We start from the raw sequence: 13,723 nt of genomic DNA on the forward strand, positions 1-13,723 counted from the left end.
CAGGGGCGGTATTTGGGAGATGAATAAGCCACACTAACCCTTTGAGTACCTCAGGAAAAGAGCGTGCATTCAACAAAGGAGCACTTGCATAGCCTTGTGGATGTACTTTGTACAGTTTGTCCTGATTAGAAAGGAAGTGAGCTTTAACAGAGAATCCAACCCAGACAAACAGTTCTCTAGTTTTATTTGGAAAAGCTGTGAACCTGTTACAGTTCACTTGCTAGTATGAAAAGCAAGCTTGAAAAATGCCACTGTTGAGATCAGTGAATAATAGTTTAAGCGGAATAAGAGCAGCCAGGCTGAAGAACGTGGTGCAGTGGTCTGAGGGGAAGAGGGCAAATGCTACAAGCCCCCAAGTTCTGAATTTTACTTGCGATGCTGTCATGGACAAGCATCTGTCTAACTGACACCTCACACTACCCCCAACCCCAGGAGCATGTGCAGCTTCCAAGTAGCCTTCTGGCAGCAGTGAGAAACTTAGCCTGGAGTCCCAAGGACTTTTTTCCTGTTGACAGCAAAACTACCTGAAGATGAGATTACTTTTTATTTAAACTTTATTTCTAAGCTGATTTTGTTCTCTGAATTAAAATTCTCTAATCTTGTTATTCTGCATTCCCCTCTGTCCATGGGCTTCAAAGATTCTTTTTTGGTTCCTTACACAACCTTACCGCTGCAGTACTCCAAATATATAAAGCATGGTACAGATGCAGCTATTATTACTACTTAATTAAAACAGAAAAGTTATTAATTGACCACCCCCCCCTTTTTTTTTGCATTTCTAATAAACATATCAGATCCATACCTAAGTGGTGACAAAAAACTATGACCTTGCATTAAGATTATCCCACAACATCCTCACCATGACTGGTATTAAAGACTTTTCACCAGAAGTCTCTGAAAAGCAGTGTGTCTCATCACTCCCTAGTCACCACTCAAGTTCTTTCCCAGCACTCACTGACACATACAAGAAACACCTATCTTGGAAATGCCACATCAGGGAGCAAGTGAAGAGTAATCAGCAGAACAGAAAGAGGAGGAAGCCCCTTCCCCCTCGGTTTTGGCAACCATCGTATTGGTCATTTTGCTTTGTACACCATATGTGGCTTTTTGTCATGCTTTGTCCTTATGCTGTCTTTTAAGGAACAAGCTCTTTGGCAATGAATAGAGTCTTTATAGGCTTGAAAAACATTTCTAGCATATTGCAGACACCATTGTAATACAAATACTCATTGTCTTCCAGAGTTTCCTTACCACCACCACTTTTTTCTGCAGTTTTGCCACTGGACAACAACCTTCACTGAATTGTTTTGTGCAGCTGGTGAAGTACTGTAATCATAAAATATGGCAAATGCTTCATATAGCCGAAGATGGATTTTATTGAACTTGGTATTTCTGTTGACCACGCTGAGGAACAGTATTTCAAGACAACCTCAAGTAGCTCAGCACATTAGCAAATGTAAAAACTGAGACCAAGACCTTTAACTGCATCCCAAAAGACATGTGGGAAAGAGAGGGAAACAACAAAAGATTTTTGAAGCCAAATTAGCCCATGAATTAATAACTATCATTAGGTTTCAGCCAGGCACCATATTTGTACCTTGGTCCTTTTCTTATTTGTTTCATAGTTGGAGTACTGTGACTTTCATCTCCATTATGTTTGCTGAAGGAGCACGCAACAAATGCAAAAGGTCTTTAACTCTTCAGTGTCTTTCTGGCAGAACGTCATTGTTTGCATTTCTCAAGTTTTTGAAAATACCAGCCTTGTCTGTCTTCTCATTTAGCTCAGTTTAACAATGTTGCAAGTCTGAGGAATTCAGCTGCATTAATCTCAGTTTAAAGCAAGCTAGAGGAGTGCTTAGCCTAGTATTTCTAACATACCTCATATACCTGTAGTTAAAGAACAACTCTAATTAAACCTAGATTAAAAATCTGATCACTTTATGCTCTGCACTTAAAACTTTTTTTAACCCCCTCCTTCTGCCTCTACCACTGTATTTTCCTACCTTTATGGGCAATGAACAAAGAAATTACTAATCTGCAACTCTATCTGATTTTAGTTTCCAGCTTTTACACTTCATTCAGCTTTTTTTTTTTTTTTAATTCAGCCTTGGAGCTTGCTGATCACATTCACCTTGAAATCTCATCCTTTGGGCTTTCATGACCTTGTCCTCTCACTACTCCTTTTGCCTTTCTAATAATTCACCCTGTTTTTCCTTCTCATTTTCTGTGTATGTACCACAGACGTTTGTAGCCTTGGCACACTGTTTCTCCTTTTACAACCTTCATGTAGTACACAAAGTGCCTAACATTCCTCCAAGTCCTATGCTATGTCAGTTAATTTTAAATCTAGTTCTCTACAGAGAGATGATAGGAACAAAACAATTTTAATTGCGTACATAAAGCCATCTCACTATAATACAAGTACATTACAGTCTTAAGCCTCACAACAGCCTGTGAGGAGCGAAAGCACTCTTCTACACTGGCAAAGCAAAACTGATTTATCCAAAATCACGTGAAAGCCAGCAGCAGCCTATGGGTTACCAACCAGAGGATTAATTTCACCTTTCTACCTCCAGATCTGTACCTTGGCTCATGTATTTGACACTTCTTGGACTTTAGAATGGATTTGCTTAACTTACAGACAGTACACAGGAACTGCAGGCACTGCCTCTCACCAGCCCAGCCCATGGAGCGAACACTTGCCGTCTGTTCACCAAATGGTTCTCCGAGGGGGTGGGCAGGAGAACTCCCAGCTCAGGAGGAGTCCTTGCTTTGGCTTGCCACGAGGCTGTGCAGCACTGACCACCATGTTGGGCTGTACGGCAGGAAATTACAGAATACACTCCACTTTCCTAATATCTACCACAAGCGAGCAAAGCCATGGTAAAGCCAGATCGATTGGAGTTTACACATCACCTCAGAGGAGTCCAGGTCCTCATGTGGTTTCTGACAGACGACGTGAGTGTGTCGGGACCTCCGTCCCTCCACCGGCGCTGCTCTGCCAAACCAGCTTCCTTTTTCCTGTCAGGGGCTTTGCCATGTTGATCACAGCACTGGGCCCCAACTCCCGGCCTCTCCTCGTTTCAGCGGCCTCATCACCTGCTCCTTCTTCCTGCTTTTTGCTTTTGCTTTTTTTAACCGGCCTGACTACGTCCTTCCCCACCACCGACTTAGGTGGGACACAGGCCACAGGTTATTTATGAGGGAGCCAGCACATGTCCCGCTCTGCCAGTTATCCAGCGGGGATATTTTGGGGCCTTTGGGTGTGACAAAAACCTGGCCCTCCACAGCAGGCCGGCTGCCGCTGCCACCACCCTCCCTGTCACTCAAGGCCACAGTGCCCGGCTTCCACGTCGGCCCGGTGCCCCTCTTCCTCCTCGGTGCCACCACCTCACCTGCGGCGGGCCCCGCACCCACCCCCCCGCCTAACCCGGGGAGGGCAGGGACAAGGGCACCCACGGATTAGCGACTGCGGGGGTGCTCCGGGCAGCCCAGACCGCTGACATCCTCCCCGGCAGTTTCCCCCGTCCCTGGCGGCGGCGTGGGTCGCCGACGGCCGGGGAGGCCGCGCTCCTCGGGAGGCCGCTTCCGCCCGTCCTCCCGCCGCCCAGCCTCGGCCCGAGGCCTGTCCCTGCGCTCGCCGCCGGCACTGGGCCCCGCGGCTGCGGCGGTGCCCATCAGCCTCTCCGCACGGAGCGGCTCGGCTCGGCCTGTCCCGGCACGGCCCCGCCCGCCTGGCGGCACGGCCCCGCCCGCCTGACGCGCCGGCGGCGCTGGCGGGCTGGAAGTGGCGTACGTGCAAAGCGGGCCGCGAGGGTGGCGCCTCCTCCTCGCCCCGACAGAGCGGCGGAGGCGCGGCGGGGAGAGGCGGCGGCCGCGCCGGCCCGCGGACTGGGCAGAGAGGCCGGCGGGGAGCGGAAGGCAGCCCCACCGCACCGCGCCAGCCGGCTGCCCGCCGCCGCTCTCCCCCCCTCGGCCGCGCACGCCGCCGGCGGGGCGGCGATGAGGCGGCGCTAAGCGGCGTTAGCGGCGCAAGGGAGGGCGGCGCGGGCCCCCGCGGCAGCCCCGCGCCCGGCCGCCCCTAAGGAGGCCGCGGGCCGGCGGAGGGCGGCGGGGGCCGCGACGCAGCCGGGCGGCCATGATGCAGTGAGCGCTCCCTCCCCGCGCGGCCGGGCGGGGGCCCGCGTTAGCGCCGCTCCCGCCCGCCTCCTTACATAACCCCTCGGCGGCGGAGCGGGGCTGCGGCGGCACCACCAGCACCATGGCGAATGACAGCGGCGGCGGCGGGGCCGGCCAGGGCGGCGGCGAGAGCAGCGGCGGCACCACCAGCAACAACAACAGCAGCAGCAGCGAGCGGGACCGGCAGTACTGCGAGCTGTGCGGGAAGATGGAGAACCTGCTGCGGTGCGGGCGCTGCCGCAGCTCCTTCTACTGCAGCAAGGAGCACCAGCGCCAGGACTGGAAGAAGCACAAGCTCATCTGCCGCGGCGGAGGCACGGGGGCGGCGGCGGCCGCAGCAGGGGGCGCTGCCGAGCCCCGCGGCGGGCAACCCCCGCCGACCCGCGCCCACAGCGCCGGGGCCGCGGCGGGAGGCGGCAGCCGGGCGGCGGCGCCTGGGGAAGCCGGGGCCGCGGCGGGGAAGGGCGCAGCCCCACCGCCCCCGGAGCCCCCCGCCGAGGCCGCCCCGCTGACCGACAACCATGTCGCCGCCGCCGCAGCCGCCGGCGGTGAGGCGGAGGCCCCGGCCGCGGCCCAGTCCCCCTCGCCCTCCGGGGAGGCGGTGCTGCTGTACCGGGACAAGTCGAACCTGTACCCGGGCGGCGTGCAGGCGGGACCCGGCGGGGCCGCCCTCCGCCCCAACGGGCAGACGAAGTGGCTGGTGCCGCAGCGGCTGGCGCTGGAGTACATCGTGCCCTGCATGAACAAGCACGGCATCTGCGTGGTGGACGACTTCCTCGGCAAGGAGCTGGGCGGGCTGGTGGCCCAGGAGGTGCGGGCCCTCCACCACACCGGCCGCTTCACCGACGGGCAGCTCGTCAGCCAGAAAAGCGACTCCTCCAAGGACATCCGCGGCGACAAGATCACCTGGGTGGAGGGCAAGGAGCCGGGCTGCCAGACCATCCGCCTCCTCATGAACAGCATGGACGATCTCATCCGACACTGCAACGGCAAGCTGGGCAACTACAAAATCAACGGCAGGACGAAAGTGAGTGCGGGGAGCCGGGACACACATCACCACCACCCCCCCGGTGCATCACCACCACCCGCGGCCGGGGGTGGGGGGGCCTCTGCCGGGGCGGAAGCGGGGCGGCAGAGCCGGCGCTTCCCCGGGCAGGGGCGGGCGGGCGTGCGCGCACGTGTGCGCCTGCCCGCGGGTGTGCGTGCATGTGCGCACGTCCGGGTGTCCCTCCGCGCGTGTGTCTGGGTGTCCGTCTGCGTGTGCCCGCAGCCGCCTCCCAGCCGCGGGCCCGGGCCGGGTTGGCGGCGGGCGGGGGGGTGTTGTCCGCGGTCAGTGCCCCGGGGGTTGCTCTCCACCGAGGTGTTGAAGGGTTGGTTTGTCTCTTCGCCTTTCCAGAGAAGGGGCGGGGGGTGGGAAATAATCATAGAATGGTTTGGGTTGGAAGGGACCTTAAAGATCATCTAGTTCCAACCCCCCTGCCCTGGGCAGGGACACCTCCCACTAGACCAGGCTGCTCAAAGCCCCATCCAGCCTGGCCTTGAACACTTCCAGGGATGGGGCATCCACAGCTTCTCTGGGCAACCTGTTCCAGTGCCTCACCATCCTCATTGTAAAGAACTTCTTCCTGATATCTAATCTAAATCTACCCTCTTCCAGTTCCAAGCCATTACACATCATCCTATCAGTACATGCCCTTGTAAAAGTCCCTCCCCAGCTTTCTTGTCGGCCCTCTTCAGACACTGGAAGACCGCTATAAGGTCTCCCTGGAGCCTTCTGTTCTCCAGACTGAACAACCCCAGCTCTCCTGCCTTTCGTTCGAAACTTGACCTGCCTTTCGTTAAAAACTTGACCTCGAAGCTTATCCACGAGGTGATTAATATTGAAATGCACGTTCTCCCATGGTCTCACGAAAAAACTAGAAGTGAAATACCGAAAATGGGGCACCGCAGTGCCTTCTTGTGAGGAACAGCAGCCCTTGAGTGTTTGTTGGGTAGTGTGAAAAACTCTGTGCATAACGTTTGCAGGCTGGCATTAATGGGTCGGGTTTTGGTAAGTCCTGGCGCAGAAAATGGGCTTAAAAATGCGGATGGGGACCCGCAGCAGCGTGTGATCGCCTCGGTGGCACTGCGGAGCGGTGAGTTACGGTGCGACCCTCTGGCAGGTGGTGCTGCAGCTGGCAGCAGAGTCACAGCCGTGAGGCGCAACCTGGCTTGCGGGAGAGGTTTTAATTTTTTTTTTTTAAACTATCATCAAGTCTCTGTTCTGCAAAAATCTTACTCTTTAGCTGTATTTAGAGACCAGAGAACTGAGTCGAAAATCTCCCATTGTATTAGCCTAATTTGCGATTCCCTTCCAGTCCTTTAAGTAAAATTCACGCCATTGGTAAAGGACTAGTAATGAATATTCATCAGTATCTTTTCAGTTTAAAAAAAAAACAACACGGGGGGGGGGGAAGCCCCTTGACAATTTGCTACCTCTATTAAAACATAAGGAAGCTAGTGAATTAGTAGGGACCATCCCGCCGTGGTGGTTGCAGTGTCACAGACAGACTGTTGTTGCTGCAGCTGCAGAATCTCAGCTGGTAGGAAGCTGCGGGAGGGAGGAGGGGAGAAACTGGAAGGCAAAAAACAGCCTCGGATTTGTTTGGGGCACGGGAAACTCCTGTGATAAAGAAAAGTGGGTGGGATTTTTTTTCATTTTTTTTTTTGAAGTGTGATCTTTGCGTTCCTTTAGTTGAACCAGCGCAGTGCTAAAACGTTTTAACAGGAACGTGGTCTAGATTCTTCCTAGATCCCTGTTAGTTTGGATGTTTCTAAGCCAATTTATCTTTCAGACAGTCCTAAATCTCTTCAAGGTCTCAGTGCTTCAAACTTGCACTCTAAAAATATCAGTGGCTTTGCTGGGTTTCAGTTTTAAGCAGCAAAGAGGAATACCACTTCTGTTTTTATGTGCAGTGGTATGCTTCTGTAAATAATACGTGCAAGGGCTGTAGAAAAGGACTTTCAGAGTTGTAATCCTGAATCACACGAGCAATTCCTGGACTACTGTACCTTAAGTTTTTAGTTAGTAACTGATACTTTTGCTAATAGTGAAAGATAGAGAAAAATCTCTTTGTGTTGCATGCTTTTGTGTGGCTACAAGCAAAGTAATGATTGTTTAGTTTTCAGTCGCTGCTGAAATTCCACTGTATTTGGGGGATCAGAGCAGGTGCAGGGATCACATCAGTAAAGCTGCAGTGCTTTTTACTTCTTGGTGGTATGGAAACGCATTACTTTTTGTCTTCTCGCGTTCCTTTGCTTATCTCCCCGCAAGTCGGTGCTTGTAGTGCTGCAGGAAAGATCGGTTCCCTAAAGTTTGAGCAAACGAAATGGCAGGATGAAAACTGGCAGTCACTCTGAGATTCACCCCTGAGTTGAATAAGCAGAAGCAGCTGGTGAGGAGAGATGGACAAGTCCCTGGGAGAGTTTGGTCTGTTAAAACGTGGGGTTTGTCAGTGTTTGGGAATGCTTATTTGTAAAGTCAGCAGGGATAGGAGTGATGTGACTTTTCACCTTCTCTCTCTTTTGTGTCCACGGAGAACTGCACCTTTCCTCTGCCATGAATGCCACAGTAAGTTGGGTGGAAGGGCTGTGGTGGGGGGAGCAGACCAGCAGTGGAAACTTCTGTACATCCTCCCTGTTCAGAGGGGGGAAAGGAAAGGTGTAAAATAAACACGGAGACGCCTCTTGGTTTTCTGAAGTAATTTTTCTTCACTTCTTGCCTCTGCTTTTTCTGAATCGAGGTTTGATTATGTTGCTGCCAGAGTCCTGGTGCACTTTTTATTCTTGGCAGTAGAGATGGGTGTGCAGTGGAGATACTGTAATAGCTCCAATAGGTCACTCTGGCGCTCCTCTGTTAGTGCGCTTTGTGTGGTGACTGCTACTTAGTTCATTTAGTCAAATACAGTCTGCTTTCAAATCTTGATGGGTATGGTGGCTTTGCATTCACAGCAAAGACTTTTTAAAAGGAACCATCCACGTGTGATGTTTATTCTTACTGGTTTAATTTCAAGTTATAGGACCAAAATGCATGGAAGTGTAGCACACATTGACTGAGCTCTTGCAGTATAATTTTATTACTCCTGTGTGCATGTGTTGCAATACTGTGCTTTGTATGGTTGGTGTGTGGAGAACTTAGTGTACCATTTTACTCTGATGGTGCTAAATAAACCAATTTGCAGTGTCACTGGTGAGATTTGTGATTTCCCAGCATCTGAGCCAGCAAAAGAATTCCAGCCCTTGGGCATCCCCCTGCCCTCTCTAGAATGCTACCAGTGCTAGCTCCACAAGGTGATGGGTTGGCATGGTATTAAATGATTGCAGCTTGGTACAGCACCTCATGCAACAGGCGACCTGCTGGAATTGGGCTGTGCTCATCAATGTCAGGGATGTAGCTGTGCTGAGGAGGTCTGGGGTGGTGAAGTCTAGGAGTTTGTGTTTCTTCAAAAAGTAATTTATTGAGCAATCAGATGGGCAGCGTGTAGCTTTGAGGAGAAGGTGATTTTGTATTAACAGTTCTAAAGGTGTGTTGTTTTGGTTTGTTTTGTGGTGGTTTTCTTTTAAAGCCTGACTGTATTTTTTTTTTATTAGACCTTTAAATGAAAAACAAGCAAAAAACCCCAAACAACTTGCAGCCAGTTGTTCAAAATATTGTTGTTGGGTTCACTGCAGTGTCTTCTTAGAAAACTGGCTTTGTTTTTGAATGTTGTGCAAGGGTTGGCATTATGTCACAGGAGTCACAAGAGCTTTTATTGAATCTTTAACCTTTACCAGATCTAGTTCAAGCTCTGTAAACAAGCATATCCTATTAGAGGGAATGATTCATAAATAAATACGCTCCACAGTGTGCTGAAATTCCTACCCTCTTTCTATTACTGAGTCTTCAAAAATGTTTTGTTAACTAAATATACCTATTAAATCTGAAGTTTTATTCTCTGTGCTTTAACTAGCAGATGGGTACTCTTACAGAAATGAATGGATTATTGATCAAAGGTCTTAATGACGCTGTTGATCAAGGCTAATTGGTTTTGTTGTTGGGCAAAAATAGCTGTAGATAAAATGGAAGAGATGATATCTACATTATCACTTCAAATTTAGTTAAGGCTTACTTTTTATACGTATTGCCGTTGTTCGTGTTGAACGTGCCATCACTTCTGCAAAGTGTCCAGAAGCAGTACATGAAAAGGGGAAAAGAAATGGGTCTTGAGATGTATACCCTGCAACTCAGCCTGTAAAACTGTCAGGGGGAAAAAGCTACATTGTTTTCATGGAATCTATTTAAAACTGATTCATGTTCACCAGGGCTGGTCTCTAAAGGTAAAGTATGTGAAATAAATTAAAATGTTAAATGTGTGAGAAACCTGAGATTTGAAAGTCTCTGTTAGGGGGTTTCTGTAGACTAACTGGGCTACCTAGAACTGATCTACTTAAACTGATGTGGTTCTGCTTAGACCTGACCATCAGTAGATGGTCACTCCAGCCTGAAAGGTATCTATATAGCAGTAGGTATAAACTAGCCAACTACCTTTGAGGTGTGTGGACAGTACAGCAGCAGTTATAGGGGAACGGCTATCTATTTACTCATTTCAGAAGTCCTGACTTACTGCATTCTTTGCTTTAGTTCTCTTAGTCTCTTCTTTCCAGGCTCTGCTTCCTTCTTTTCTCTAGCAGATGGTGGCACATACTTGCACACAAGCTGTATCTCATGAGTCTTTCTCCTACCTCCTGTTATTTTCTGGGTTTTTCTTCTTCCATCTCTTCCCAAAATATTAATTCTCTTTTTTTCCCTTTCTCTTAACAGTTACCACACTTACACACGCATGTATTTCTGTTTCTTGCCTGTTCTATGTTAGAGTGGAGTTATAAACCTGCCTATCAAAGTCAGGGAGTGAAATCCTTCTGAATCTCACCCAGGTGAGAAGGTTTTTCCTTCTTCCCCACACAGAGGCTGCAGAGGCTTTAAGGGAGGGGGCAGCTTTATGATTTTTTTGCTAGACTTATGTTTTCCTTCTTCTGGACTCTGCTTGTCATCTAAAACTTCATAGAAATCTGGAGTTTGCATCCTTTCCTGGTATTGCAGTAATATTGGGACATCCCGGTCATGGACTGGGTTCCTAATAATCACCATATAAATGGACATCTCATCTATTAGCTGTTCCTGCTTCTGCTCCCATCACACCCAGCAGCACCCACCTCCTAACCCTCCCCCATGCCTTTTATTGGTAGGAGACTGAATAGACAGTTTTACAGTCCCTGTTACATCCCTTTAGTTGTTGCTTCATTCCCACTCCTTGTAACCTGTCAGAAGACCTTCAGATCAAATTGCTGCATCTTCATGCTCTCTTGTCTCTACCAGTGGCACCCACTGCTTCTCAGCTTAAAAATTTGCTTGATTAGCTACACATTGTGCAAGCCTGCTTTTTTGCTTTTTCTTGAAATTGTTGAATTACGTAATTGCTCATCCCTTTCTCTCTCCCTGCCTCCAGTCTCAAAATGAACTGACCTGATTGCAAGTACTTTACCGGCTGCTTATAATTCCCTGGATGCTCATCAGTTTTCAATACGATGTTGCGCACAAGAGCATCCTGGAGTTTTTTGAAGACGTAGAGAGCTCTGGATTCAGACTAGTCCCTATTGAATTGGCCTCTTCTGAAGTTAGTAATGCTCCTTTAGAAAATAATCCTCTGAGAGTGAGTGAATTTCTCATACCCTGCTGTTACCTTTTCCATAAATTGGAAAGAAGAGGCTCTCTGCTCTGGCCATTTATTTCTGTTACCAAGCAAAGAGAAATGTGACTAAGGAGCAGTAATCAGCTGATAGAGGTGAAGCTGTCAGCAGCCGTGTAGCACTGAGGCGGGGGGCAGAGGGAACATGGGAGGGAGGACAGGTTAAGTCTAAGTTTTGCAGATGCTGTTCAAAATAGCATACAGGAAACCCGAGCAAGATTTCTGGATGTTTTTCCCTGCTATATCTTGTTCTGCAAAATATAACTGAGTGTTTGTGGCAATGGGAAGACGGATGAAAGTAAGAGGTAGAGAATAAGGGCTCGGCAACCAAGCAGCTACTACAAAGCGATGATGGTGGCAAAATGTCGGTAGAAGGAAAGCAAGCACAGAGGTGGGTGCAGTGCTCTGCTGCAGCTCCGGTGAGTCCTGCTCTGATCAGAGAACCCAAGAGCTGCAACTGGGGACCCGGGCTGAGGAACACCTATAAAGTGGGAAGCTTCCCCTCAGTTTGCTTGTGGCGTGCCCGGTTACAGAGATCCTTCTGTATCTGGGGATTTATTTCACTGTTGCCCCTTGAATTTATTTCTTGGTAGAAAACCTAGTGATCTAATTGGTTCCTAATGGATGACCGTACGGGTTTGACTTTATCGCTGTGTTGTGGGTAAGTGTGTGTAGATCTTTCTCAGTCTCCCAATGCTCACTTGAGTTGCTTGACCTTGATATAGACTATATCTTTACTGATTCTTTTCCTAAGAGCGATGTTTCTGTTGGAAATGGTGTTTTCTTCTAGATGAGTGTGCTGGTCAGCGAAGGATTGTATCATGATTCATGGATACACAGCAGCCCACAGTTCCCGTATCCCTGTTCGGGTAGAGCCCTGATACGCAAGGAGCATGGTTTCATTTGTTGTTCCTCGTGTACAAGTATTTTGGGTCCCAAACAGAACAGATGATCAAAAGGCTGTCTGTTGTCTCTAATGCAAATGATCTCTCGATTGAGAAGCACAGCATCCAGAAAAGACACTTGTTTATGGCCAGTGAAAATGAAAATGTGAACATTGCAGAGACTCTGGCAGGCTTTCCTACTAGAGAAAAATACAAAGATATACTAGTTTCTGAAGGGCGACTGTGTGGTGATTGTAGCTTTGAAGTGTGGTAATGAATATAGTGTGTCTGAAGGTGGGGAGCACCAACTGTGCCTGCTAGGAACTTCTCCGTACCCCCGTGTCTTAGGCTGTAGTTCAATGGACACTTTCAGCTGGCGCTGCTGGAGAAGTAGTCACTCATCTTTGCCAGCACAAGTATTTACATGGCCATCCTGTGAACTGGTTTGGGGAACTGATCCATCTGAAAAATAAACTGGCAAAAGAAGTGCTCCTGGTTCAGTGTTCAGATGTTTGTGCTGGCACAGGGGACTGGCAGATGGTGAGACTTTCTTTCAGCAGCAATGCAAATTTATGCCAGCTTAAAGTGTTTGCCAAACTACAGCCTTAGTTTAACACTTAGGGACTGATTATCCCAAAATTTGCCTGTGGAAATTCGAACACAGTTTAAGAAATCTTTTTCTTTTTTTTTCTTTCTTAACTTTTGTTTTCTTTATTCTTCGATGTTCAGTGTGAGACTCCATTCTTGCCATCAGAAACGCATTCTTCTGTCCTCCAAGGATCTTCCTTGTGACAGTTGTGTACAGAAGCTGTGCTGGTATGCCCACCGTGTGATCCTATGTAACATGCACAGGGAAAAAAGTATTTTATCCAAATGAAAACTGATTATTTTTTTTTCCCCTCATCTCTGTCCCCTCCCTGCCCTCCGCTCCCACTTCGAAACCAACCTACTAGCTAGATTTCTTATGCTTGTTGGCTGTGCCTGTCCATTATTACAGAGTTTTACTAGCACCAAAGACATTCTTGATTTCTCTGTTTCAAGACGGAGCTGGACTCTGCAATGAACACTGTGCTGCAGCTCGCTCCTGTTTGCTGCTGGCTGCTGCTGGTAAGGAAGGTCCCTGCTCAGCCACATCCCCTTGTGCCAGGACCAGCACTCGTTCTGCTTCGGGGGCTCTGTCTCAAACAGGCAATTTCAGTACTGTTTCACTTCTCTTGTCCCGTTTCCTCCCTGTTCCCTGGTGCATTAGGGTAGCTGGCTCTGCAAAATTCTGGATTGATTTCTTGCTTGCTTTTTCACGGTCTTTTTTGACTGTGCAACTGCAGTTTGTTTTTGAGTTGTTGCTGTTCTGGAGGTTAGGAACCTGTAGCCTTGTGGTTTGTGCACATCAGTGGTTTCAGTACACTGGGGGCAATTAATTTCCTTTTTCCTTGTCAGTGGTATCAATGATTTTCCGACCGTGTTGCTGCTTTGATGTGCTATGCTGTCTCTCCTGCACAGAATGGGCTTGATTCAATACCACCTAAAAATCAGGCTGGGATGCTTCTCATCGTAGCTGTACAGCTCGAGAGGAAGAGCTGTCTGCCCTTGCTGGTGGCCTCTTGGGCTGAAATTCCTTGGAAGTGATGTCCTGCCAAGTCATAGGACTGTCTGAACAGCAGTCTCCTCGGATCTCTGGGTTAGTTGTATCAGTAACCTTGACTGGGTATTTGAGAGATGTTTTCCCTTTTTCTAGATGATGTTTAGTTTCTGAATAGGTTGCCAGCTATTTCCTGCAAATAATTTGGCAGCACATTGTTCTCTCTCATGACACTTAACCTGCGGTCATGATGTTTGTAATTCATTTGTGGTGTTTAGACACAAGTGGTTAATATCTGACAGCTTTTGTCTGGAACA

The 13,723-nt window shown here is 49.0% G+C and overlaps 2 protein-coding genes across 4 annotated transcripts in view; one reads left to right on the forward strand and one right to left on the reverse strand.

The window, feature by feature from the left end:
• The window catches only part of TSNAX (translin associated factor X), a 56,331-nt gene extending 52,700 nt beyond the window's left edge, over positions 1 to 3,631 (reverse strand). Inside the window, exon 1 of the mRNA XM_074580126.1 lies at positions 2,917 to 3,631. The gene's annotated coding sequence lies outside the window, so the exon portion shown is untranslated. The remainder of the gene's footprint in view (positions 1 to 2,916) is intronic.
• Positions 3,632 to 3,768: 137 nt separating this feature from the next.
• EGLN1 (egl-9 family hypoxia inducible factor 1) overlaps positions 3,769 to 13,723 on the forward strand; it is a 37,075-nt gene continuing 27,120 nt past the window's right edge. For all 3 annotated transcript variants that reach the window (XR_012586153.1, XR_012586154.1, XM_074580123.1), the window contains exon 1: positions 3,769 to 5,206. Coding sequence is in view for 1 of the 3 variants with exons in the window: in XM_074580123.1 (XP_074436224.1) it covers positions 4,262 to 5,206 (945 nt within the window). In the remaining 2 variants the exon portion in view is untranslated. The remainder of the gene's footprint in view (positions 5,207 to 13,723) is intronic.

Source organism: Larus michahellis, chromosome 3 (assembly GCF_964199755.1).
Source record: "Larus michahellis chromosome 3, bLarMic1.1, whole genome shotgun sequence".
Lineage (NCBI taxonomy): Eukaryota > Metazoa > Chordata > Aves > Charadriiformes > Laridae > Larus > Larus michahellis.